The following is a 26,801-nucleotide window of genomic DNA, read 5'->3' on the forward strand; positions in this document are numbered from 1 at the left end:
TGCTCTCCTAGAGCGGGCTGGGGGGCCTCTAGCTATCTGCCCCTCCTCCTGGGGCTGTGCTGAGATGTCCCCGCCCAGCTGCAAGCTGCACCCTCCCCACTTCCCTGTCCGGCTGAGTCCGTTTGGCTTCCCTCAGGCCAGACTGTCAGAGGGGTGTGTGACTTCAGGTGCAAGTGGCTTCCTTCCCAGAGTCTAAGAGCCCCCCAACCCCAGCCTGCCGAGGGCTGGGATTCCTGGGGACTAATGTGGCAACACCTAGAGCCCCAGGCTTTGAGGTGGAGGGCAGCTCTCTCTGGCCAGCAGATGCCCCTCTTCACCCTTCACTCTGCCACACTCTGTCACATCCCATTTGGTGCTCCCTGAGGGGAGGAGGCAAACCCCCCATCCCTCCTCCCTAGCCCCCCATTCTTCTCTCTCTCCCCCAAACTCTTTGTTCTCTACCTACAAAGACCATGGCCATTCTTGGTGCCCTGGAAGCAAGCTGTAACAAGCATCCCAGGCCCCATGCACAGGTCACGGGCCCTGATTCTGTGTTCTTGTCCTTCTTCCATCTGTCCATCTCTCTCGTTCCTGGTGACAGGACAGTGGGAGGCCTTTGGAGGAGGAGGACTCAGGCAGAGCTTCCGCCCAGCCGCGTGTTTCCCTCTCTCTTGCCTGGGAGGTCCCTGCGCTCCATCCTTGCTGGGTGCTGGCTGGCTGAGTTCTTGCTCCATGTGTCGGGCTGGCTTTGTGTCCTGGTCTGTCTGTCCCTCACACATGCGCATGGCTCCCCTGGCTCCCCTCTTTCTGCACAGTTGACCACTTGCCACAGGGGCAGGCTAGGGAGCCCCACGCTTCTCTTCTGTACTTTTGAGAGGGTTTGAGATTTAAAGAAATGATGTTCCTACAAGAATAGAGTTTTCTAGGGTGAGAATCCCTTGTCTTTCCCAGCTGCGATTCCTTGCAGCCTGGCCATGGAGAGAGGCTGGCCCATCAGACCTAGAACATGTGCTTTGAGAGCCGTATTCAGTGAAAATTGCTTTCTTAAGTCCTGATCCAGGTAATTTCATCCCCCAGATGCTGTCTGGGGAAGTGTCTTCTTCTGGGACAGGCCCTGGAGGCCCCAGCTAACCTATGCCGCTGCTGCCCCAACCCTCACCTGGTTGCCCACCCCCTCTGCTTGCACCCCTGTCATCCCTGGTGGTCTGCCCTGCTGTGATGGACCCCCTCCTCTGCCAGCGTGGGACCTCTGCTGCCCTCTCATCAGCCACTACACTTTGCTCGTAGGTGGGCGTCTCTTTGGCAGCAGGAGGTGCTCGAGCCTGTCAGGGCCACCAGGTGCAGCCCCCGTGGTGCATAGGATGGTGGAGGTCATGTCCCAGCTCCAGGAGGAGAAGGCCCAGCTACAGGAGGAGCTGGTGGTCCTACGGGAGAGGCTGGCCCTCCGCGACAGTGACCAGCAGGCCACATCCACCCAGCTGCAGAACCAGGTACCTGGGGAGGCTGGGATGGGCAGAGGCCACTGCCCACTATGGAGCAGGTCAGAGGACATCGCCTGGGGCACCTGACCCCACCAGGCTACTGGTGTAAGAGGAGACAGCTGGGGTCTCGTTTCCTGGAATACACTGGAGGGTAGGGTGGTGAGAGTCAGAGGCCTCCCATCCTGGAGGATGCACTTTTGAGATGCAGCATTTCTTTCAGCATACAGAGGCCTCCCATCCTGGTCCTCCTTGTGCCCCATCTCCTTGCGGTTACCAGGGGCCAGGACCTTCCCCACTAGGAGGTGACATAGACGTGAGTGGAGCAGGAAGGTGCGGGGTGCTTCCTACCCGGAGTCCACCCCATCTTCCACAGTGCCCTGCACTGGGCAGCCTGAGTGGACAAAACTCATCAGATGGTCACCCCACAGGAGATTGGCATGACGTTTCTTGTTCTTTTGATTTCTCATTAAACGCGGACGCTAGTTTGAGTGCATGTTGGGGAAGGGATCTCTCAAACCTCTGGAAGCCAGGGAGAGCCAGGGTTCATGCAGGTCAGCGTTGTCTCCTTCGTTGGCTGGGCAGGACATTTGGGTACCGTTGGCTCATGAGCTGCACGTCCCATGGGCCTGACCACCGGCCCTCTTCTGTGTGTGTGACTGCGTCACTTTCTTCTTCTTCTGCATCTCCATGCGGGCTCCCAGGCCTCTTTCCCCACTCTCATCCTCAGTGTCTGCCTCTGTGGCTGTATCTGAGCCTCGCCCACTTCCCCAAGGTCTCCAAGCCTGTCTGCCACATCATCCCCACTTCTGATCCAGTGCCCTGGCCCGGCTGTTGGGCCTCTGAGCTCTGGGCCCAGCACTCTCTGTTGACAGACTGGCCTTCAGGTAGAGCTAAGTTCTTTCTGTGTCCCATGAGCCAGCAAAGAGATGGCCTGGACATGCCGACGTCTGCCTATTGTGCATCATGTGTGCTGTGACTCGTTCTCTCAGTTCTGGGGGCAGCATATTGTGCGCGCTTTTGAAATGCAGCATTTCTTCCAGCTTATAGGTGTGTCCTCTTCTCAAGAATGGCCTGGCCTGCCCACCTGCCCCTTGCTGAGTCAGGTGGGACTCCTTGGGGGTACCCCTCATGCTTTGTGTCTTCTTCTTACACACCCCACAGCTTGACTATCTGGGCCTGCCTTCCCCACTAACAGGGGGCTCCTCTAGGCTAGCCCTGTATCCTCTTGCCTGCTGCATGCCCGCCTACTTCCTTGGGTATTTGTGCCTGCCCCTTTTGTACTGGCACTGAGCTGGGCACGGGGAATACCCCAGTGGACAGCAGGCTCCCACCTGGTGGAGGCTCTGCCTGGGGGAAAACAGACATTTGCTTCACACACCCACATAAAGTGGGAAGGGCTCATCGGGATGGGCCACACATGGCCTCGAGGGGTTGTCCCTAGGCGTCTTGAGCTGAGCTCTGGAACAGAGCAGAGGGAAGTGCACTCTGAGCTGAGGCTTAGCCAGTGCAAAGGGACTTGTGGTAGGAGAGGTGTGGCTCAAGCACCTTGGGGGGTTGCAGGGGGTCCAGGGCCTACCCTGCAGGACACGTGTCTGGCCTCAGGCAAAGGCCGAGCAGCCCTTCTTCCTTCCCTGACCTTCCCCAGTTAGGCTTTTCAGACACTTCATTTTGCAAATAAGTGTTTTTTAAAGGGGTTTGTGGGCTGGGTGTGGTAGCTCACGCCTGTAATCCCAGCATTTTGGGAAGCCGAGGTGAGTGGATCGCCTGAGGTCAGGAGTTCAAGACCAGCCAGGCCAACATAGTGAAACCTGTCTCTGCTAAAAATACGAAAATTAGCTGAGTGTGGTGGTGGGCGCCTATAATCCTAACTACTCGGGAGGCTGAGGCAGGAGAATCACTTGAACCCAGGAGGGAAAAGTTGCAGTGAGCCGAGATCACGCCATTGCACGCCTGGGCAACAAGAGCGAAACTCTGTCTCAAAAAAAAAAAGAAAAGAAAAGAAAATGGGCTTTGTGGAGATATAATTCACATGCCATAAAATTCTCCCCTTGAAGGTGTACCATTCGGTGGTCGGTGGTGAGTATATTAAGATGGCAATGCATCCATCACCAGTGTCTCATTGCCAAACATCTTCATCACTCCAACAGGCCTATTGACAGTCACTCCCCATGCTCCTTGCCCCACGGCCCTTGGCAACCTTTAATCTGCTTTCTGTTTTTATGGATTTCTCTTTTCTGAACATTTTATAAAAGTGAAATCGTAGTATCTAACCTTTTGTGACTTTAAAGAGGTTTTTGAAAACATTTTTTCCTTTAATTAACAAAATCAACTTACTTTTTAAGAAGGGAAACTGAGGAGGAAACATCCCAGCCTTTTTAGTTCTTTGAGCCCCAGCTGTCCAGCCTCTCTTAGGAGAACCCCCGAGCCTACCCCACTCCCGCAAGTGACTTAGAAATTCAGAATGGTTCCTGGTCTTTGTTCTCGTTTTGTCCTTGAACGTTGTTTTTCTTTTTCTTTTTCTTTTTTGAGATGGAGTTTAGCTCTTGTTGCCCAGGCTGGAATGCAATGGCACGGTCTTGGCTCACTGCAATCTCCACCTCCCAGGTTCAATCGATTCTCCTGCTTCAGCCTCCTGAATAGCTAGGATTACAGGCATCCACTACAATGCCTGGCTAATTGTTTGTATTTTTTAGTAGAGACGGGGTTTCACCATGTTGTTCAGGCTGGTCTCGAACTCCTGACCTCAGGTGATCCACCCGCCTCGGCCTCCCAAGGTGCTGGGATTACAGGCATGAGCCACCACGCCTGGCCTGTCCTTGAACTTTCTGACTGCAGCTGTTTTCTGAAAATTTCTCAGGGGATGTATCTGAAGCTCCAGGTCTCTGAGATACTCTCTGGAAGGCCCGATCTTGTGGAGATGTGGCCAACCACATGGGCCTGGAGCTGGGTTCAAACCCTGACTTTGGCACTACTCATTAGCTGTGTGACCTTGGGACAGTTAATTACCACTCTGCAGGTCAGTTTCCTCATCTGTGAAATGGATGTAATAATAGGACGTGATGAGATGATGCCTAGTGAGTCATTGGTGTTGCTGTGGCCACCACCATTGTTGTTACTGGGAGAGTTTTGGATTTGGAATCCCGTGAGCAGGATTCTATTCTGGCTGTGCCACGTGCCAGCCAGGCAGCTGTAGGAAGTCGCTTCCTCTCTGAGCCTTCACTTCCCAGTCTCTAAACTGGGGCTCACAAATGTCACACTGCAGTTTGGGGTGGATCTGTTGTAAGAGTGGACAGAAAAAAGGATGGTCAAATGTAATGTGTGGTGTGTCATGAGCTGTCACTCCCGCATGCCCTGGTCTCCTGCTAGCCTCACTGTGGTTTGACTCAGACTTGGACTTTCCTGGAATTCTGAACATTGCCTCTCTAAGCAAAGCTCCCTGGGGGTACACTCTGCCTTGTTTTCCGTGGTGCCGTGTTCCCAGCCCTGTCCACACTGGCTTCTGATCGGCTGCTTTCTCACATTGCTGTTCCTGCAAGGCTGTGTGGCCCATGGTTAAGGGTGAGGGTTCTGCAAGGGTCAGTTAGATGCGAGTTCCAGTCCTAAGTCCACCACTTACTGGTCAGGTGACCTCAAGTAAGTTGCCTAACCAAGGCTTAACCTCTTAGGAGCTCAGTTTTTCTTCCTGTAAAATGGGTATAATAATAGTACCTACCTCAGGGGAATAGGGGATGAAAAATGGTCTTATGAAATCCCCCTGCCCTACTGGCAAAGCCAACTCAGTTAACAGGGCTCCATTATCACTGTTGGGACCTGGGCTTGTGGGGGCTGTAGGAGTCTTCTCAGGCCTCCCCATTGCTGTGCCAGGTGGAGGAGGTATTTGTATTTACTGAGAGCAATTGGGCCAACGGTCCATAGTCCTTGAGCACCCAGCTGACCCAGGCCACAGAGGCTGCTCATCTTGGTCTGGTGACCACAGGAGGCTGTGACTGTTGGGATGACCCTCCCCAGTGTTGTTAACAACAGTCCCAGGCCATGTCCTGCTGGCCTTGAGTTCCCCTGTCCTCTTGTGGATGTCCCTAGAGCCATGGCCTCAAGGTTCCTGAAGTTCCCAATAATGTGACATGCTGCCCAGACCTCACTACACTCCTTTTTTATTTTGAGACAGGGTCTCACTCTGTCACCCAGGCTGGAGTGCAGGGGCGTGATCACAGCTTACTGTAGCCCCTGCCTCCCGGGCTCAAGCCATCCTCCCACCTAAGCCTCCTGAATAACTAGGACCACAGGTGTCCACCACACCTGGCCCACTTTTGTATTTTCTGTCCAGACAGAGTCTTGCTATATTGCCCAGGCAGGTCTCGAACTCCTGGGCATAAGAGATCTGACTGCCTCAGCCTCCCAAAATGCTGGGATTACAGGCATGAGCCACTGTGCCCAGCACTCATGGCACTCCCTACCTGCCCCCTGCACCTCAAGAGTGAACCTTAAAAAATTGTTTTCAGGCCAGGTGCAGTAGCTCATACCTATAATCCCAGAACTTTGGGAGGCCGAGGTGGGCAGATCTTCTGAGGTCAGGAATTCGAGACCAGCCTGGCCAACATGGTGAAACCCCGTCTCTACTAAAAATACAAAAATTAGCCGGGCATGGTGGTGCACGCCTGTAAGTCCAGCTACTAGGGAAGCTGAGGCAGGAGAATTGCTTGAACCCGGGAGACGGAGGTTGCAGTGAGCCAAGATCGTGCCACTGCACTCCAGCCTGGGTGACAGAGCAAGACTCCATCTCAAAAAAAATAAAATAAAATAAAATAAATAAATAAATAAATAAATAAATAAATAAATAAATAAATAAATTTGTCTTCAGAGGCCACAGGCTGGAAAACTAGATCTTGCCCTCAAATGTGTCTTGTTCGGCCGCCGCCTTCTTCTTCTTTTTTTTTTTTTTTTTTAAATCATTTTAAAAATAGATGTAACATAAAATTTACCTTCTTAAGCATTTTTTTTTTTCTTGAGAGAGAGTCTTGCTCTATCGCCCAGGCTGGAGTGAAGTGGCACAATCTTGGCTCACTGCAACCTCTGCCTCCTGAGTTCAAGGAATTCTCCCACTTCAGCCTCCTAAGTAGCTGGGACTACAGGTGCGCACCACCACACCTGGCTAATTTTTGTATTTTTAGTAGAGATGGGGTTTCACCATGTTGGCCAGGCTGGTCTTAAATTCCTGACCTCAGGTGATCCACCTGCTTAAGCCTCCCAAAGTACTAGGATTACAGGCGTGAGCCACCGCGCCCGGCTGATCTGAAGCATTTTTGAGAGTAACGTTCAGCAGCAGTACATTCTCGTTGTGCAACAACCATCACCATCTGATATAGTTTGGCTCTGTATCCCCACCCAAATTTCATCTCGAATTGTAATCCCCACATGTCAAGGGAGGGACCTGGTGAGAGGTGAACGGATCATGGGGTGGTTTCCTCCCTGCAGTTCTTGTGATAGTGAGTTCTCATGAGGTTTGATGGTTTAAAAGTGGCAGTTTGCCCTTCGTGTGCTCACTCTCTCTCTCCTGCTGCCATGGAAGACATGCCTTGTGTCTCCTTCTCCTTCTGCCAGGATTGTAAGTTTCCTGAGGCCTCCCCAGCCATGTGGAACTGTGAGTCAATTAAACCTCTTTTATTTATCTATCTATTTATTTATTTACTTTTATTTTTTGAGACGGAGTCTCCATCTCCCAGGCTGGAGTACAGTGGCACAATCTCAGCTCACTGCAACTTCCGCCTCCTAGGTTCAAGTGATTCTCCTGTCTCTGGCTCCTGTGTAGCTGGGACTGCAGGTGTACGCCACCACACCTGGCTTTTGTATTTTTAGTAGAGATAGGGTTTCACCATGTTGGCCAGGCTGGTCTCAGACTCCTGACCTCAAGTGATCCACCTGCCTTGGCCTCCCAAAGTGCTGGGATTACCGGTGTGAGCCACCATGCCTGATGAAACCTCTTTTCTTTATAAATTACCCAGTCTCAGGTATTTCTTTATAGCAGTGTGAAAACTGACTAATATACCATCCAACTCCAGAACTCTTTTCATCTTCCCCTACTGAAATTTGGGCCTCATTAAAGAGTAACTCCTCATTCGCCATCTGTCTCCGTGGGTTTGACTACTCATGTAAGTGGAGTCATCCAATATTTGTCCTTCTGTGACTGGCTTATTTCACTTAGTATAATGTCCTCAAAGTTCATCCATGTAGCATGCATCAGAATTTTCTTCCTTTTTAAGGCTGAGTAATATTCCATTGTATGGATATACCACGTTTTGTTTGTTTTGTTTTTCCATTCATCCATCCATGGGTAGCTTCTGCCTTTTGGTTACTGTGAATAATGCTGCTATAAACATGAGTGTACAAGTATCTCTTTGAATCTCTCCTTTAAATTATTTTGGGTATATACCCAGAAATGGAATTGCTGGATCATATGATAGTTCTATTTTTAATTTTTTGAGGAACCATCATACTGTTTTCGATAGTGGCCGCACCATTTTACATTCCCACTAACAGTGCACAGAGGTTCCAATTTCTCCATATCTTTATTGGCACTTGTTTTTCATTTTCTTTATTTATTTGTAGAGATGAGGTCTCGCTATGTTGCCCAGGCTAGAGTGCAGTGGCTGTTCGTGGTCGTAGCTCACTGCAGCCTCTGAACTCCTGGCCTCAGGCAATCTTCGTGCCTCAGCCTCCTGGAGTAGCTGGGACTTGCTCCTGCTTATTTTTATTTTTGTAACAGCCATCCTAATAGGTGTGCAGTGGTATCTCATAGTGGTTTTGATTTGCATTTCCCTAATGCCAGTGATATTAAATATCTTTTCATGTGTGTTTTAGCTATTTGTATGCCTTCTCTGGAGAAATTTCTATTCAAGTTCTTTGCTCATTCTTAAATTGGGTTTTTGTTGTTGTTGAGTTGTAGTTCTTTATATATCCAGGATAATAACTCCTTATCAGATAAATGATTTGCGAGTATTTTCCACGTGTTGCCTTTTCACTCTGTTGACAGTGTCCTTTGTTACACAAAGTTTTTAATTTTGATGAAATCCAACTTACCTATTTTTTCTTTTATTGCCTCTGCTTTTGGTGTTATAGCCAAGAAGTCATTGCCAAATTTAATGTCATGACATTTTCTCCTCTGTTTTCTTCTGAGAGTTTTATAGTTTTAGCTCTCACATTTAGGTCTTTGTGGTTTTTTGTTTTTTGTTTTGACACAAGATCTTGCTCTATTGCCCAGGCTGCAGTGTGGTGGTGTGGTCATGGCTTACTGCGGCCTTGGCCTCCTGGGCTCAAGTGATTCTCCTGCCTCAGCCTTCCTAGTAGCTGGGACCACAGGCGTGTGCCACCATGCCCAGCTAATTTGGGTTACTTGTTGTAGAGACAGGGTCTCCCTATGTTGCCCAGGCTAGTCGTGAATTCCTGGGCTCAAGCACTCCTCCTACCTCGGCCTCCCAAAGTGCTGGGATTATATACCATGCCTGGCCCTCTTTGATCTATTTTGAGTTAATTTTTGTATATGGTATAAGGTAAGGATCCAACTCCATTCTTTTGCCTGTGGATATCCAGTTTTCTCAGCACCATTTGTTGAAAAGATTATCCTTTCTCACATTAAATGGTCTTGGCAACCTTGTCAAAAATCATTTAACCATATATGTGAGGATTTATTTCTGGACTCTGTATTCCATTCCATTGGTTTTTATGTCTGTTTTAATGCCAGTACCACACTGCTTTGATTGCTGTAGCTTTTTATTTTTTTATTTTTTTTTTATTTGAGATGGAGTCTTGCTCTGCTGCCCAGGCTGTAGTGCAGTGGTGCAATCTCAGCTCACTGCGACCTCTGCTTCTCAGGTTCAAGCGATTCTCCTGCCTCAGCGTCCTGAGTAGCTGGGATTACAGGCACCTGCCGTGAGGCCCGGCTAATTTTTGTATTTTTAGTAGAGATGGGGTTTCGCCACGTTGGCCAGGGAGGCCTCAAACTCCTGACCTCAGGTGATCCGCCTGCCTTGGCCTCCCAAAGTGCTGGGATTACAGGCATGAGCCACTGTGCCTTGCCAATTGCTGTAGCTTTTTAGTGAGTTTTGAAATCAGGAAGTGTGAGACCTTCAGTCTTTCAAGACTGTTTTAGCTATATGGTATCCCTTGATAGGGATTTTTCTATTTCTTCAGAAAATGTCATTGGGATTTTGTTAGGCATTGCATTGAATCTGTAGATCACTTTGGGTAGTACTGACACCTTAACAGTATTAAATCTTCTAATCCATGAACATAGAATGTCTTTCCATTATTGATGTCATCTTTAATTTCTTTCACCAACATTTTGTAGTTTTTAGCATATAATATTTAACCTTTTTTATTCCTTAGTACCTTATTCTTTTTGATGCTATTGTAAATGGAATTATTTTCTTAATTTCCTTTTTGGAAACTTGTTAGTTGTAGAAATGTAACCGATTTTTGTGTGTTCATTTTGTATCCTTCAACTTTGCTGAATTTATTAGTTCTAATTGCCCTGCTTTTAAAATCAAATTAATTCCAACATTTAAATCTTAATTAAATTCACATAAAACTCTAGACTTCCTTTTTGTCATAAAATATTGGCAGATGTGGCACCTCTGAGCTGACATTCCCACATGGCACCCACCGCTTGAGGTCGAGTGGCAGCTCCTGCCTTTGGTGGAGGTGAGCATCCTTTAGCACACTCCAGCTCCGCCACCCTTTCTGTCTCTGCTTACCAACCTCATCCACAAGCTCTGCTCTGGCTGGCCCCTCATGCATTCAGCATTCTTCCTACAGGTGCTTACTGAATACCTACTGTGTACCAGCCACTGTTCCAGGCACTGGGAGTACAGTGCTGAACACAACAGACAAAAATCCCTGCCTTTGCGTATATCATCTCATTTAATCCTTGAGACAGCCTCCATGAGGTAGCCTCATTATACAAATAAGGAAACTAAGAGACATAGAGAACTTAAGAGACTTGTCCAAGGTTACCCAGCGGGTAAGGGGATGTCTGGATTAGAACCTGGGCAGCCTGGCTTGAGAATTTGAATTGTCAGCTGCTATTACTGCCTGTCAGTGGCAGAAGGACCCAGAGGTGAAGACTTGGCAACAGAGGCAGGGTGGCATGGACAGGGGACAGACAGGCCTGGCCGGTGGTCATACAGCCAGGATCAGGCCTTCTGTGGGCTCCACAGGCTGTGCTCCCAGGGCTGCCCCGCTGGCCTCTGGGCTGAGTTTCCTTGAGGTCGTCTGGATCCCAGACCCTCTGGCCTTCCCAGCTCAGCAGCTTCGGCCTGGGAGAGCCCGCTTTTCCTCAGCAGACAGCTGATGATCATTGACTGGGCTTGGTGGGAGGTAAGGAGGTAACCAGCAGGTTTTCTTTCTTGATGTTAAGAGGCTGCCTTGGAAGCAGACAGCTGAGAAAACACAGACCTGAGCTGGCCGGCCCCACCCTTGGTCAAGCCACTTCTGCCTGTGAAGTGTAAATGCAGGTGGTGTCAAGTCGGCAGACAGGCCCAGCTCCCTCTTCCCCTTGAGCAGGCAGGGCCGACGCCCCCTGCAGCAGGCCCGTGATTCAGTTGCTCTGGCTGATGAGGAGCTTGGGCCCGGGAGGAGTGTCGCACAGCCCCAGCCTGGTCCATCCTCAGCCCTGGATTGACGCCCATGCTGTCCTGGGACCGTCTCAGCGGCCTAGTGGGGAGTCTGCTTTCTCCTCCGTCCTGTGTCTTGGGCTCAGGCATGTGCCCGCTGCCCCTTTGCGGCCACAAGTATGTATCGGGCCCAGGGTGGCGCTCGGGACCCTCCCCTGTTGGGCTTAGAGACACAGATGGCCCTTGCTGGCTGGAAGTTGCGGTGAGTGTGTGAAGGGCCCTCAGTCTACCCTGAGGAAGGCCCTGCCCTCTGGCCCTGCCTGCTCTTGGCTCTTACTGCTCCCAGGCCGTCTCCCATCCGCTTTCCCCAGGTGCCTCCATTTCTCTCTGACTTCTTGCCTGTTTTCCCGAACTCTGAGAGATTGCCTGCCTTCAAGTGCAGGAGAAAGCGGACATCTTCCCTACAAGCCCAAGACCTAGTGCCCAGTAAAGCTGGCCAGCCACCCGCACGGAGCAGGCCACTGGTGCCTTGGCCAGAGTGCTCTTGGTGCCAGTCTGCTGCGTCTCAGCCACATTCCCCCTGCTCTGCTGCCTGCAAGAAGCCAGAGATGACCTAGTGTCTGACATCTCTGAACAAAGGGGCCTTTTACAGCCCCTTCCTCAACTCCCTCACCATCCCCCATGCTCCCCAGCCTGCCCCAGTTGCAGCCACCTCCTTCTGGGCACCCCTCTGAGATTCCAGACAGAGCCCAGGAGCCCACAGGTTCCCATTGTGATGCAAGGACAGAACAGAACCCTGGGCCGCAGGCAGGCAGGTGGCCTGTGGGTATCCCGTCTCCCACCACCAGCAAACACTGGCAAACCCCACTCTCCCTGCATCGGGGTCTGAGTTCCTGGCAGTGGCAGCAGTGGAGATGATCAAGGTCAGCACGCCCAGCCCCATGCTGAGGCAGCAGCCTGTCTGGGGAGGGAGGGGGCGTGGAAGGAGACTCCAACCTTTTGAAAAGGAAGTCGATTCACTTATGTCAGGGTAGGGAGAGTAAGAATAGGTATTCTTTGAGACTGAAAAATTACTGGCCGGGCGCAGGGGCTCACAACGGTAATCTCAGCACTTTGGGAGGCTGAGGCGGGAAGACTGCTTGAGGCCAGGAATTCAAGGCCAGCTTGGGCAAAATGGTAAGACCCTTCTATACATTAAAAAAAAAAAAATTAGCCGGGCGTGGTTGTATGTGCTTGTAGTCCAGGCTACTCGGGAGGCTGAGATGGGAGATGGCTTGAGTCCAGGAGGTCTAGGCTGCAGTGCACCTAGATCGAGGCACTGCACTCCAGCCTGGGTGACAGAGTGAGACCCTGTCTCAAAAAGAAAAAAAAAATTTTGTCAACTATAATTCCACAGCCCAGAGACCCCTACTTTTTAGTGCTGTACACTCAATGGTTTTCCAGATGTTTCTTGGACTTAATATGTTGATGAGCCTTTCCCCATGACATTTAAAACTCCTGGTAAACATGAATGTAATGATGACAGAATAGTCTATGTACTATATATACACATTGTAATTCACCTGCCCACTCCTCTAAGGGTGCTTCTTCACGGTATTCTCAATTTTAGGACTAGAGCAGAAAGGCTGCCTCATGCAAACTGTCCCTACTCCCACCCGGGGGCCAAAGGACTTGAGCCGTCCTCTCATCGGGCACTGAGCGGGCAGAGAAGTGGCACAAGCTCTGCCTCCCTGCCTGGCCCGTGGCCCAGCGTGTTGCTAGGAGGGAATGTGCTTGCGCAGGTGGCGGCAGAGCTGACCTCCAGGGGCCTGGTCCTTGGGTCACCTGCTTGTCCCCCAGGAGGCCTGGCTGGGCCCCCAGCCTTTCACCCGGGTCTTGCATCTTGGAATGCCCCTGCCCCACCAAGAGCAGGCAGTGCCAGCTCCCTGGCCTTTTCCTCAGAGGTGGGGGTGGATCCCTTGGTCCACTTCCTCCCTGACCGCTCAGAGCTGGCCTAGCTGCTGTGAGTCAGCCGCTTTCCCCAGCCCTGGGAGACAGGGACCTCCGAGACCGAACACTACCTTGTTTGATGACACAGACTTGTTTGATGACATCTCAACCATGTAAAGTAGGGAGATTTTACACACACACCCAAAATCCAGATGTCAGGCCTGTCTTAACTATGGCTGATGCATGCTGCTGGCTGTGCTAAGGGGGCGGACTCTAAGCCTCTATTTTTATTTTATTTTTTTTAGACAGCCTCGCTCTGTCACCCTGGGGTACAGTGGTGCTATCATAGCTTACTGCAGCTTCAAACTCCTGGGCTCAGGTGATCCTCCCACCTAACCCCTCAGATTATAGCTGGGATTATAAGTGTGCACTGGCGTACTCGGCTGAGTTTTGAAACTTTTTGTAGAGATAGGGTCTTGCTATGTTGCTCAGGCTGGCCTAGGCCTCTCTTGAAAGATGAGAATTTTGGTGATGTTGGGTGTGCGTTCTCACCTCCTGTGGTCCGAGAAGAGTACATGGTGGCCACCGCCTTAGAGGGTTCTTGGGAGCCAAGCCCTGCACGGCCCCTCACCTGCCTTACCTGGCTGTCCCCTGTAATCAGTGGACGTTGTTGCCTGTCATTTAGTAATGAGAACCCAGCTGTGTAAACCTCCTAAACCACCACATAGGAATCTGGCTCTTAGCGCACCTTTCCCGAGGTGGGGGGTGCTCACCACAGGACATTCTGCAAGAAAAGTCCTAAACATGCCCTGACGGAAGCTGGAGCCAAAGTCTGTGTCTGTGGATTGTTTCCTGAGAGAGGTTTCTGGGGGTGGGCTGATGTGAGACCAGGGTCTGGGGCCTTGGGAGGGGATGGCTGGCTGGAGGACAGCTCCGGGGAAGGGTTGCTCCCCTGGGATCTGCCCTCATGGGACTGGCACCATGATGGTGTCCCCTCTTCTGGGGTCCGGATAAGCCAGGTAACCGTGGCTTCCTCATGGAGTGCATGCCCCCTTCCCCCTCTAACAGCCTTGGCTGCCACAGCTCTCCTGCAAGGCAGATTGGGAGCAGGGGTGGACACAGGTTCTGAGTGTGCCCTGGCCACTGGCAGACCCATTTCCACAGGCTGACTTGCCAGAGACCACCCCAAGTGGAAAATTCTGGGGGCTGGGCCAGGGTGGATCTAGGGCTCGGAGGACCTGGAGTATGTACAATCTGGGGGCCCCTGTAAAGAGAAAGAACATAAGATTACGTAGACACAGGCAGGTACAGGATTTGGGGAGGGGCTCGTGTAGTGAGGAGTCCTGAGGGTGGGCTGCCGTTGGGTGGGCCCAGGTGGCATTGGGGTGGCCTTGGTTGCACTTGCTCTCTGGGCTTTCCTGAAGAGCTGGGGTTGGCTCTGTCCTGTGGAGGGAGAGGGTGCGGGAGGCTGTCAGCACCAGCCCAGGTTTCTCTCACCTGAAGTCCCAGGTGTGATGGGATGCTTGAACATAGGGGAACCTAAGGCCACAGCCTTAGAAGAAGCCACGGCCACATCAGTCATCCCTGGTGCTGGGCAGGAGGCCTGGGTGTGGGCTGGAGCTGAGGACTGAGGTTCACCTTGCTCCTGACTCTGTGCCCACAGGTAGAACACCTGAAGGAGAAGCTCATTAGCCAGGCCCAGGAAGTGAGCCGACTGCGATCTGAGCTGGTGAGGCCACAAGGCTGTCCTGGGGCAGCGCAGGGGGCTGGCCTTCCTTGTGCAGATAGGCCCTGCCAGGGGCAGGGGTGCGACCCTCTCTCTCCTGAGCCCGCACATCCCACCCTGTCTCAGAAACACACCGAGAGCCTTATCTCCACCTCTTGGTACCCTCAGAGGCCTTGTGGCTCCAAGGGGTGGGAGGTTCCTTCTCTGTTGCTGACATTAAACAGGAGTGTGAACCCTGGTATAAATGTCTCTTCTTGTGAGTTTCACACTCAGAATAGGGTGGGGGCAGCAGGGAGAGCAGGCCCTGGGTCGCCACCCTTCTCAACTCTGCCCTCTCCTGTCTTTCTCTTCGTTTCTCTCTTGAGCTTGTTCCCTCCTCTCTTGCCCTTGCCTGTTTCTTTTTATCCTTCCCTCTGCCTTTCTCCACACCTCTCTTCTCTCCCCTGCACTTGTGCCATCTCCACGGGCCCCTCTTCCTTCCCCCGTCATCTGCCCTCACCCACATGCGCCCCCTCGGTCCTGGCTCTCTGCAGGGGGGCACTGACTTGGAGAAGCACCGGGACCTGCTGATGGTGGAGAATGAGCGACTGAGGCAGGAGATGCGGCGCTGCGAGGCCGAGCTGCAAGAACTGCGCACAAAGCCAGCAGGTCCCTGCCCAGGTTGTGAGCATAGCCAGGTGAGCAGAATGGCCGCGGCCCCCATGCTGGTCCTGGAGGGCCACCCCAGCTCCTCACAGTGAGCCTGTCCCTTGCACTCATCCAGTGCCTCCCAATGGCTGCAGGAGAGCGCCCAGCTCCGTGACAAGCTGTCCCAGCTGCAGCTGGAGATGGCGGAAAGCAAAGGCATGCTGTCAGAGCTGAACCTAGAGGTGCAGCAGAAGACTGACCGGCTGGCCGAGGTGGAGCTGCGGCTCAAGGACTGCCTGGCTGAGAAGGCACAGGAGGAGGAGCGGCTCAGTCGGCGCCTGCGTGACAGCCATGAGACCATTGCCAGCCTGAGGGCCCAGTCCCCACCTGTCAAGGTGAGCCCTGGCCCACCTGATCTGTGCCTCAGCCCAAGGCCCCTGGCACCCAGGGCAGGACCAGCCCATAAGGGGGGCTTGTCCTGGTGAATAGGTAGGTGCGTGTGGATGGAAGAATCATTCCAGTTCTGCGCTTGGTCCTGCCCCTTCCCCTTCCTGTATCCAGGGCCAGGCACCGAGTAGGTATCCAATAGCTGAGGTGCCAGGCACAGATGCAGCGCAGCCCCTGGATTCTGCCCTCATCTTTTTGCCTTTCTTGTTTGTACCCAGGATGGGGCCCCAGCCAGGCTCATAGTAGCCTCTTGTTAAACTGAGAAGGTTCCAGGAGACCCCCCCAGCTTTCTGGAAAGCCAGGACCTCAAGGCCCCTCTAGTTTTTTCCCGGTTTCTGAGTGGGATGTTCCTGAGAGTTCCTTCCCCTGGCTGGCTGCGTCTCAGGGTCTTGGGTGAGGTCCGGTGCCCACTGGCTCCACGCGCCATTCCTCCCTCACCCTGCAGTATGTCATCAAGACGGTGGAGGTGGAGTCGTCCAAGACCAAGCAGGCCCTCAGCGAGTCCCAGGCCCGGAACCAGCACCTGCAGGAGCAGGTGGCTATGCAGAGGCAGGTGCTGAAGGAGATGGAACAGCAGCTGCAGAGCTCACACCAGCTGACTGCGCGGCTCCGGGCGCAGGTACGCAGGCTGCGTGGGGGCACACACCCAGCCGGGAAGCCAGAGGCAGGCCCTTGGGCCAATGCATCGGTTAAACATTCGGGTACCCCACAGACATGGGTTCCAGTCCCTCCTTTCCCCGATGGCCACAGGACCCAGGGCGAGTTTTGTCTGGTTTCCTTTTCCTCATCTATTATAACACGATCTGGTCCCAGAACCCACCTCACAGTGGGGACTCAGGAACATGATCCCAAGAAGCTTTGTGCCCAGGGCCCAGCACACAGGCTGTGCTCAGTAAGCTCTACGTGGCACTTGTCACTGTCATCACAGAGGCCCTCTCCTACCTTCCTGAGGGCACGTGGCTTGGGCACCTGATACGTGTTCAGCACTGGGTTGGTGTTGGGGCCAATGCACAGAGCTCACAGCCCTATAGGGGGAGGGAGACACGGCCATTCTACCCCTCTGTGCACATGTGTGTGTGCATGTGTGTTCATGTGCATGGGAGGTGACCAGTCTCTTTCTTGGTGTGGCACCTGCCCCTCGAGGTACTGAGCCTTTTCCTGGTCTGGCTGCCAGATTGCCATGTATGAGTCAGAGCTGGAGCGGGCCCATGGGCAGATGCTGGAGGAGATGCAGTCCCTGGAAGAGGACAAGAACCGGGCCATTGAGGAGGCCTTTGCCAGAGCCCAGGTGGAGATGAAGGCTGTGCATGAGAATCTAGCAGGTGAGCTGACCAGCTGGGTCCTGTCTGCCCCACGCCGTGGCCTCTCGTCCCCTCCCGCCTCACAGCCCGAGTGTCCCCATAGGTGTCCGGACCAACTTGCTGACCCTGCAGCCGGCACTGCGGACCCTCACCAACGACTACAACGGGCTCAAGCGACAGGTGCGCAGCTTCCCGCTGCTGCTGCAGGAGGCCCTCAGGAGTGTCAAGGCCGAGGTGAGTGAGGGCAGTGGGTGGGAGGGTCCAGGCTGAGAAGGGTGCACTGGGAGAGGCATGACATCCACCCAGGGCTTCCCTCCAAAGCTCAGACAAAGCCCCTCAGACAGAGCCCCTCAGACAGCAGCCCCTGCCCCACTCACCATGACACTTACTGCTGCCCGTATAGGCCCTGTTTGAAACCAGACTGCTCAGGGCAGGCATTCGGGTATTTGTCTTACTATGATTCTTTAAACCAAACATGTTACAGATAACTTCATATTTCAAACATGCAGACCAGGTGCGGTGGCTCACAGCTGTAATTCCAACACTTTGGGAGGCCGAGGCAGGCGGATCACTTGAGGTCAGGAGTTTGAGACCAGCCTGGCCAACAAGGCGAAACTTTGTCTCTACTAAAATTACAAAAATTAGCTGGGCATGGTGGCAGGTGCCTGCTAATTCCAGCTACTGGGGAGGCTGAGGCAGGAGAATCACTTGAACCCAGAAGGCGGAGGTTGCAATGAACCAAGATCGTGCCACTGCACTCCAGCCTGGGTGACAGCGAGACTCTATCTCAAAAACAAACAAAAAACATGCTACATACGTATTTTTTAAAAAAATCATTTATTAGAGACAGGGTTCATTATGTTGCCCAGGCTGGTCTTGAACTCCTGGCTTCAAGCAGTCCTCCTGCCTTGGCCTCCCACAGTGCTGAGATTATTGGTGTGAGCCACCATGACTGGCCGATACAGTCTTATCTCTGTTAGGTTTAACTTAATTCTTTCAAGCTGTACTTGTACATATGAGAATAACCAGCGCCTCTTAAGTGCCTCCTACATGTCGAGCTGTTTATAGCTGTTAGCTCCTTGAATTTGTATGATAGCTTTGCAGAGACTAATATATTTTGGGAACAGAATATACTTCTTCTCCTTTAAAGACTATATCAGTAATACATGGACATGGTGAAAAGTCAAACTCCATAGCAGGGCATCAGGTGAATAGGAAAGGCCTCTCTGCCACCCACCCAACTCCCCCAATATGGCCTCTCAGCATTTCCCCCGACCGTTCTGAGCATGCTTAAGCCAATTGATGTGTGTGTGTGTGTGTGTGTGTGTGTGTGTGTGTGAATATATAGTGGGCCCTTCCCCCATCCACAGGTTCTGCACTCCCAGATTCAAACAACCACAGATCAAAAATATTTGAAAAACATTAAAAATAACAGTACAACAATTAGAAATAATAGAAATAAAAAATAACATATAACAACTATTTACACAGCATTTTTTTTTTTTTTGAGACAGTGTTTCGCTCTTGTTGCCCAGGCTGGAGTGCAATGGCGGGATCTCAGCTTACTGCAACCCCCACCTCCCAGGTTCAAGCGACTCTCCTGCCTCAGCCTCCTGGGTAGCTGGGATTACAGGCGTGTGCCACCATGCCGGGCTAGTTTTTGTTTGTTTTGTATTTTTAATAGAGGCTGGGCTTCACCATGTTGGCCAGGCTGGTTTTGAACTCCTGATCTCAGGTGATCCACCCACCTCCGCCTCCCAAAGTGCTGGGATTACAGGCATGAGCCACCACGCCCAGCCCCTACCCAGCATTTTCATTGTATTAGGTATTATAAGTAACCTGGAGATGATTTAAAGTACATGGGAGGGGCTGGGCACAGTGGCTCACACCTGTAATCCCAACACTTTGGGAGGCTGAGGCAGGAGGAGCACTTGAGCCCAGGAGTTCAAGACCAGCCTGGGCAACATAGTGGGACCCCATCTCTACAAAAAAATATTAAAAAACTAGCTGAATGCAGTGGCCTGCACCTGTAGTGCCAGCTACTCGGGAGGCTGAGGTGGGAGGATCGCTTGGGTCTGAGAGGTCGAGGCTGCAGTGAGCCAAGATAACACCACTCACAGTGAGTTTCCACCATGTCCATGGAGCTGTGATTGCACTCCAGCCTGGGCAACAGAGCAAGACCCTGTCTTAAAAGAAATAAAGTATATGGGAGGATGTGTGTAGGTTACAGGCAAACACTATATCATTTTATATCAGGGGCTTGAGCATCTGTGGATTTTTATATCCTCCATGGTTACTAAGGGATGACTGTATACACTGTATACACTTCCCTTCTACCCTCCAGAAAGGGGATGTGATTCTGTGTACAGTGTGATACTGTATGTGTGATTTTGCATCTTTTTTCCCCCTGTGAAATGTAACTGGGAGATCTTTACAGATTCATGAGTTAGATGGTATTATCCCTGCTTTCCAGATGAGAAAATTGAGGCTTAAAGACATTGAGCCAGTGGTCTCAGGTCCCCAGCTACTCAGGGGCAGAGCTGGAATTTGAGTCTGGCTGAATCACATAGTCAAGCACTAGTGCTGTGGTGTGGAGGGCTGAGTCCTGGCTCTATGCTTATTAGCAGAGCAGCCTCAAGCTGTCAGCTTAGCATCTCTGGGGCTCAGTTTCATCATCTGTAAAATGGGGATGGTAGCAGTACCTACCCAGAGGGGTGATTGGGACAGTCTGACATGTGACAGTGTGTGTCAGGTACTCAGCCAGGGGCAGGAGGCAGTGGGCTCCCCTCAGGGGTGGGCAGTCGGGCCGGCAGGGCTGATGGAGCCAGCCCCCTGACAGCAGTGTGCACCCCCCACCAGATAGGCCAGGCCATCGAGGAGGTCAACAGCAACAACCAGGAGCTGCTGCGCAAGTACCGCCGCGAGTTGCAGCTACGTAAGAAGTGCCACAATGAGCTCGTGCGGCTGAAAGGTGACTGCAGAAGGGCTGGGGGTGGGCGCCGGCCTCGGGGTCCTCGACCTGGCTTTTGGCAGTCATGCTTGGAGCTCACCCCACCACTGAGGCACTATTCTAATCCTATCTCTGTAGATAAGGAAACAGAGGCACAGAGAAGGCAGGGAACTTGCTCAAAGCCACATAGATATTAAATGGTCTGCCTTGGATTTAAACTTGAGTCTGTCCGGCTCAGAAGCCCTGGCCCCAGTGCCTGGGCAGGTGACTCCCCAGGCCCTGGATAGCCGAGGGGTGTGGTATTGCAGCATTGGGTTGGTGGCAACTGGAAAGCCACTTGTTCTGACCTGGGGCCTGGTCAAGCTTAAGACTCCACCATTCACTGCATGGAGCTCTAGAGTGCCTGCTCTGTGTCAGTTGCCGTTCCAGCCCGAAGCTATGGTCATGGCCCCACAGACTGCCTCCCGGTGCACACTTTAGTGTGAGAATCGACAATGATGATTGTCAGGGAACCCAAACCCTGCCCCCTTCCAGGGCTGAGACAGGCTCTCCTGGGTATGGGACAGGCAAGTGTGTTGAGGGGCTTCCCAGAGAAGGCAAAGTTAGAGCTGAGACCTGGACGGTGAGCTGGAACGGATGGGTGAAAAGGGAGGGCAGGTGGGCCATGCTGGCAGTGGGAGGTGTTTCCTCTTCATTCCAAGAGCACAGGGATCCCAACGAAGGCTGGAAGTAGATGGTGGCATGACCAGCTCATGCTGCCAGATACCCCTGTGGCTGCCCCACTATCTGGGCTCTCAGATACACCACCAGTCATCACCTGCTGCCTGGGCCTATATGCCCATCTGATTCCTAAGCCCTGTCCTGCCATTCAGGACAAGGCTCTTTGCTCATTGGGGCCCAAGCCCCTCATTGTCTAGATGAAGAAACTGAAGTCCAGGGAGAAAAAGAGTGTCCGTTCTGGTGTCTCACCCTGACTGGGCGCAGTGCCTGAGCCCCACAACTGACCTTTCCTTCCCATTCCCAAGGCAGAACTCCACCCCAGTCAACTGGTCTATTCAAGAAGAAATGTACTAAGTGAATTCATACTATAGTGTGAATGATGGATAACAGCTTCGTGGGCCCCCTTCTCCTAGGGGGCTGTGCTTAAAAGTCAGGGGACTCCTAGGTCAACTAGTCTGCCTGGGACACCAGTGGACCAGAGTGGAGACTGGTCTTGACATGGCCTGGACCCATTTCCCCATCCCCAACCAACCCAGGGAACATCCGAGTGATTGCTCGTGTCCGGCCAGTCACCAAAGAGGATGGGGAAGGACCTGAGGCCACCAATGCTGTGACTTTCGATGCTGACGATGACTCCATCATCCACCTGCTGCACAAGGGCAAGCCTGTGTCCTTTGAGCTGGACAAGGTCTTCTCCCCACAGGCCTCTCAGCACGACGTGAGTGTGGCCCCATGCGGGAAGGGGAAAGCAATGGAGAGAGGGAAAGACGGACTCCTGGGGAGGGGGAGGGGGGCTGGGCAGGAAGAGGCATTAAGAGTGGGGGGTGCAGGAATCAGAAGTGGGGAGCCAGGGTCCCGCTCCTTCCTCTGGAGGACAGAAGAGGGTGGGAAGTTAAGACTGAAGGCCTTGGAAGCTTCCATAGGAAGGAGAGATCCAGACACAGCCCATCCCCTCCCATGGCTGTGGTTCCTCCCATCCCCAAGGCCCCTTCTACCGTGTGGCCCCGCCCACCCTTAAGGCCCTTCCCACTATAATAACTCATTCCATTCTCTCAGCTGTGGCTCCTCCCACCATGTGGCCCCTCCTATATCCACAGCCCCTTCCACCACATGGCCTCACCCACAGCCCCTCCCACCACCATGGCTTTGGATCCTCCCATCCAGGTGGCCCCTTCCACTGCATGGCCCTGCCCACTCTCAAGGCCCCTCCTACCATCACAGCCCATCCCACCCTCATGCTGTGGCTCCTCCCATCTGCATGGCCCCACCCACCCTCAGGCCCCTCCCATCCTCCAACCATGTGGCCTCACCCACCTTCAGGCCCCTCCCACTATCACAGCCCCTCCCACCCTCATGGCTGTGACTGCCCACCCACATGGCCCCATCCATCTTCATGACCCCATCCATCTTCATGACCCTGCCCATCTTCTCCATCCGGGAATACCCTCCTGTATCAGTCCCCTGGGCCTTCCTAGGAATCTCCCGACCCCCTGAGGCTGTATGAGAACCACGTGTTCTCAGTGTCCACCCTTCCCTTATCTCTGCCCAGACCAACCTGCCAGCCCTGCCAGGCCTGTGCCCTCCTGTTCTCATGTCTGGTTCTATCTTTGCCCCCATCCTCTGACGGCTGGCAGGCAGGCCCAGGCCAGAGAGGCCCCAGGCATGTGCTGGCCTCCACCTTCCTTGTGCTGAGCACTCTTTGAGAGAGAGCAGGAGGAGCTGGGGGAAGGGCAGCAGGCACTGGCCTGTCTTCCCTGCAGTCTTTGGGCGGCCTGGTTGCCCACTGATGTCTAATGTATGACTCATGAGCCACGAATCATTGTGAGCTGAGTGACTGCAGTAACATGTGATGTGGTGTTGCTGAAGGACAGCATGGTTGGGGAGGTGGCTGGACTTGTAGCTGGTGGTCCCAGCGGCCCTGGAAGCCCCCCACCAGCCTCCCTCCCACCACCATCCCAGGTGTTCCAGGAGGTACAGGCCCTGGTCACCTCTTGCATCGATGGCTTCAATGTCTGCATCTTTGCGTATGGCCAGACGGGCGCCGGCAAGACGTACACAATGGAGGTGGGTGCTGCCCAATGGGGTGGGGGTTCACAGTGAAGCGTGAAGGGAATGCGGGCTCCCTCATTGGTCTTGGGGTTTTGTGCAGTGTGTGTTTTGCCTCATTTGGTCCTCACAACCCAGGAGCAGAGGCTGTAGTTATCTGTGTTAGCCCCGAGGCACCAGGCCTTAAGAGGGGGCCTCCTTACCCAAGGGCACCCACAATAGGCCCAGCAGGCCTGGGGGAGAGGCAAGGGAGGACTGTCATCACAGGGATCTGGGGACAGAGTCCAGGGTAGGCCACCCACCTCTCAGGACCAGGGCTGCATTTCACCTTGAGTGTGCACTGCACGCTCCTGCTTTACGGCTGCCTCGGGCCGTGCCTGGGGGATCTGGGATGAGTGGTGGGTCTCAGTCCTCAAGGAGATCCCAGGGCAAGACTGGCATGTGAAGGCTGTTGTGGGGAGCCCAGCTCTTGCTGGTGGCCCCTGGGGCCAGGCCAAGGCTTCCTCTCCCTGCTCGTCACCGGCACCCTCCCAGGTGTGGTGGAGCAGGTGGCTGGCCAGGGGGAGGGGCATTGAGACGAGGAAGGATCTTGACTGTGGGCAGAGGGCAGTGGAAAGCTAGCCCTGGCTCTTGAGTGGTGCTGTGGGATTGATTCCCCAGGTCAGAAGGAGGCCAGGTGGTGTGGCGTCTGGACAGGGCAAAGGGCTGGTCAGGCCTGCTGGGCGGGCCTCTATTTCCCATCTGGACTCTGCTGTTCCCGCAATTCTGGGACTGGTGAGACTAGTTGGTGGCAGCCAGGCCAGGCGGGAGGAGGAAGGGGGTGTGTGCAGCATCCCCTGGGCTCCCCGCTCTGCTTTGGAATTGCTTAGAGTTGAGATGACCACCGGGAACATCAGAGCATTCGTCCTCAAGCGTATCTGCTGATGCATGAGGTATATCAGGCATCGTGCCAGGCATGGCTGTGACCCAAACAGTCCCTGCCCACACAGAGGGCCCTCCCCAAAGGGCCAAGCTGGCTGTGGGGAGACAGCAGGGTCCACACAAATCAGCAAGTGTCCTGTCAGGCCAGGGAGAAAAATAAAGCCAGGGATGCAGAACTGACTAGGGGGAGGGACAGGGCGTTTGGGGGTGCTGGGCGAAGGAGCAGCCTCCCTGAGGGAGACGACGGAGCCGGCTAAGGGGTGGTCAGAGGAGTACCCGGGGCAGAGGGAGCTGCAGGTCTGAGGCCAGAGCATGCCAGGGGCACCTGAGGCCCAGCCAGGAGGCCCTTGTGGCAGGAAGAGAGAGAGGGTGAGAGGGGCGAGGGCCAGGCTCTCAGGGCCTCGAAGGCCCAGGTGAGGACTCCAGGTTTCCTTCTAGAAAGGCCGGCCCACCCGTCCTGCCCCAGGACACTGGCCCACTCCTCTCTGTGCCTCCTCTCCACCACCCACAGAGCCCAGGTCTCAGCCTCCCTGAGACTGAGCCCCTTTCTGGGCAGTGGTGGGGTCATTCATTTCCGGTGCCCCTCCCAGGTAGCCCCACAGGGCCAGGCATGCATCTGGCCCTCAGCTGCCCTGTGTGGGGTCTGGGCCAGGCCTCTCATCCCAGTGCTGGACTATAAGTCTCAGGGTAGTCCTGGCAGGGCGATGCCATTTTAATGGTGGGGAAATAGGGGTGCAGTTGCCTGCAGCTGGCGGAGGGCATTTTGGGGGACAGTGGCAGGTAGGTAGGAGGTTTGGGCAAGGAGGCTTGCCTGTGAGGGGTAGCCAAGGGGCTTAGGGGACAGATGCCACATGAGCGTCTTTGGGGACAGGCCTGGTTTACTGGGGCTTTTCCTTCTGTCCCCAGGGGACCGCTGAGAACCCAGGTATCAACCAGCGGGCCCTGCAGCTGCTCTTCTCCGAGGTGCAGGAGAAGGCGTCTGACTGGGAGTACACCATCACCGTCAGCGCCGCGGAGATCTACAACGAGGTCCTCAGGTGGGAGCCCCAGGGTGTGCGGAGCAGGCCTCAGGGGCAGCTTTGGGGTCCTCAGGGGTGGTGCTGGAGCAATGGGGGATAGGAAGTGGGGGTCTTCCCGAAGGGAGTGCAGGGACCAGATGAGGCCGTCAAGGGACCTGGCTGCAAGTCCTGACTCAGCCCAGCGGGTTGGGTGGTCCTGCGGGGAGGAGGGGCTCTGAGACCCAGGCAATCCTTGCCCCTACCTGTGGGCTGCACCAGGTGGCCATGGGTGAGAGTGGGCAGCTAGGGGCCCTGCCCACAGGGGCTCATTGTATTGTGGAGTGAGATCTCCACGTCTTCAGCTGAATGCGGTGGAGGAGCTGGAGGAGGAGAGATGCACTCAGCTGATGGCTGGAGAAGGCTTCCTGGGTTGAGGGAATATTCCTGGCTGGGGGGCTGGGTGCAGTGCAAACAGCAGCTGGAAATGGCAGGAGGGGGTGACTGTCTCACCTGCCCCTCCAGGGACCTGCTAGGGAAAGAGCCTCAGGAAAAACTGGAGATCCGGCTGTGCCCAGACGGCAGTGGGCAGCTGTATGTACCAGGGCTGACTGAGTTCCAGGTGCAGAGCGTGGATGACATCAACAAGGTGTGGAGGGAGCCCCTGACCACAGCCACGCTGCTCTAGAGGATAGAACTGGGTTTGAATGTAGGCTCTGCTGTGTCCTAAGCACACACCCTTGGGCAAGTCCCCACGCCTCTGAGCCTCAGTTTCCTCATCTAAACTGCGGAGGGTGGTGCCACTCCTCACGGGTGCGTGGTGCCTGGTGACTCTGAGGACGCCATTCTCAACGCTGTGCCTCTGCCCTCCTGCTCCCAATCCCCCAGGTGTTTGAGTTTGGCCACACCAATCGCACGACCGAGTTCACCAACCTGAATGAGCACAGCTCCCGCTCGCACGCGCTGCTCATCGTGACAGTGCGAGGCGTGGACTGCAGCACAGGCCTCCGCACCACAGGTGAGAGTGGCGGGCAGCCTGGCCTGAGGATCCCCACAACCCCAAGGGGCAGGGCAGGCCTGATCTGCTGGGTGCCTTCCCTGCAGGGAAGCTGAACCTGGTGGACTTGGCTGGCTCGGAGCGCGTGGGCAAGTCGGGGGCCGAGGGCAGCCGCCTGCGGGAGGCGCAGCACATCAACAAGTCACTGTCAGCTCTGGGGGACGTCATTGCTGCCCTGCGCTCCCGCCAGGGCCACGTGCCCTTCCGCAACTCCAAGCTCACCTACCTGCTGCAGGATTCGCTTAGTGGTGACAGCAAGACCCTCATGGTGGTACAGGTGAGGACCTTGGGTTAGGGCGGGCCAGTCCCTAGCAGGTAGGGGCTATGCTAGCAGTGAGACCCAGTCACCCCAGGCTGTGCAAATGGACCCTTGTCTCAGCAGCTCCATAGTCAGCAACACCCCCCCGCCCCTAGACCTGGCCACACACACCCTGTGTTAACTCCCAGTCCCTCCTCTCCACCTTTGACCACGCCACCTCTGCCACGTTGCCTGCCCTCCCACCCCATCCCTTGGTCCTCTCCAGGAAGCCTTCTGACGTCCCCAGCTGTGAGCTCCCTCTCGTGACCCTGCTGCCCCTCCAGCTGGCCCGGGTGGGCAGTGAGCTCTCGTGTCCCCTAGGTGTCCCCCGTGGAGAAGAACACTAGCGAGACGCTCTATTCCCTCAAGTTTGCTGAGAGGGTGCGCTCTGTGGAGCTGGGGCCTGGGCTACGCAGGGCAGAGCTTGGGTCCTGGTCGAGCCAGGAGCATCTAGAGGTACGGGGACTGTCACAGGCCTGGCTCAGATGGCCCTGGGTCAGAGACTTTGGGTCATGGCAGGAGCAGGGAGCTGGGCGGGGAGGTCCCGAAGCAGTGGGGGCGGGGAAGCTGCCGGAGGTGGGTGGAGCTACGGCTGGAACCCATAGCCAGGAGCCTCTTTAGTACAGGTATTTCTTCCTGGCCTCAGAGGTTCCTGTGGGGTGACGAGCTGGCCATGGGGGTGGCACATAGTAGGTGCTCAGTGGTAACTAGTTGACTTC

General features: G+C 54.3%; 1 protein-coding gene and 1 long non-coding RNA gene across 8 annotated transcripts in view; one reads left to right on the forward strand and one right to left on the reverse strand.

Moving 5' to 3' along the window:
- KIFC3 (kinesin family member C3) overlaps nucleotides 1-26,801 on the forward strand; it is a 44,810-nt gene that overhangs the window by 16,196 nt on the left and 1,813 nt on the right. For 3 of the 7 annotated variants that reach the window (XM_055298032.2, XM_063612666.1, XM_055298031.2), the window contains exons 5-19: nucleotides 1,267-1,469; nucleotides 14,658-14,723; nucleotides 15,254-15,397; nucleotides 15,503-15,742; nucleotides 16,240-16,413; nucleotides 16,969-17,116; nucleotides 17,199-17,329; nucleotides 19,955-20,066; nucleotides 21,302-21,483; nucleotides 22,725-22,829; nucleotides 24,639-24,769; nucleotides 25,253-25,376; nucleotides 25,616-25,745; nucleotides 25,832-26,061; nucleotides 26,404-26,538. In XM_055298032.2, the coding sequence (XP_055154007.1) occupies nucleotides 1,267-1,469; nucleotides 14,658-14,723; nucleotides 15,254-15,397; nucleotides 15,503-15,742; nucleotides 16,240-16,413; nucleotides 16,969-17,116; nucleotides 17,199-17,329; nucleotides 19,955-20,066; nucleotides 21,302-21,483; nucleotides 22,725-22,829; nucleotides 24,639-24,769; nucleotides 25,253-25,376; nucleotides 25,616-25,745; nucleotides 25,832-26,061; nucleotides 26,404-26,538 (2,255 nt within the window). Of the gene's footprint in view, nucleotides 1-1,266; nucleotides 1,470-11,833; nucleotides 11,989-14,657; nucleotides 14,724-15,253; nucleotides 15,398-15,502; nucleotides 15,743-16,239; nucleotides 16,414-16,968; nucleotides 17,117-17,198; nucleotides 17,330-19,954; nucleotides 20,067-21,301; nucleotides 21,484-22,724; nucleotides 22,830-24,638; nucleotides 24,770-25,252; nucleotides 25,377-25,615; nucleotides 25,746-25,831; nucleotides 26,062-26,403; nucleotides 26,539-26,801 lie in introns of those variants that run through there. The other 4 variants (XM_063612669.1, XM_055298035.2, XM_055298037.2 and 1 more) reach the window with 2 other exon arrangements.
- On the reverse strand, nucleotides 24,421-25,383 carry LOC129492775 (uncharacterized). The gene is made up of 2 exons (XR_008660948.1): nucleotides 25,241-25,383; nucleotides 24,421-24,947 (listed from the first exon to the last, which is right to left on the reverse strand). It is a non-coding gene; the product is annotated as an uncharacterized lncRNA (long non-coding RNA).

Source organism: Symphalangus syndactylus, chromosome 11 (assembly GCF_028878055.3).
Source record: "Symphalangus syndactylus isolate Jambi chromosome 11, NHGRI_mSymSyn1-v2.1_pri, whole genome shotgun sequence".
In the NCBI taxonomy this organism is placed as follows: Eukaryota; Metazoa; Chordata; class Mammalia; order Primates; family Hylobatidae; genus Symphalangus; species Symphalangus syndactylus.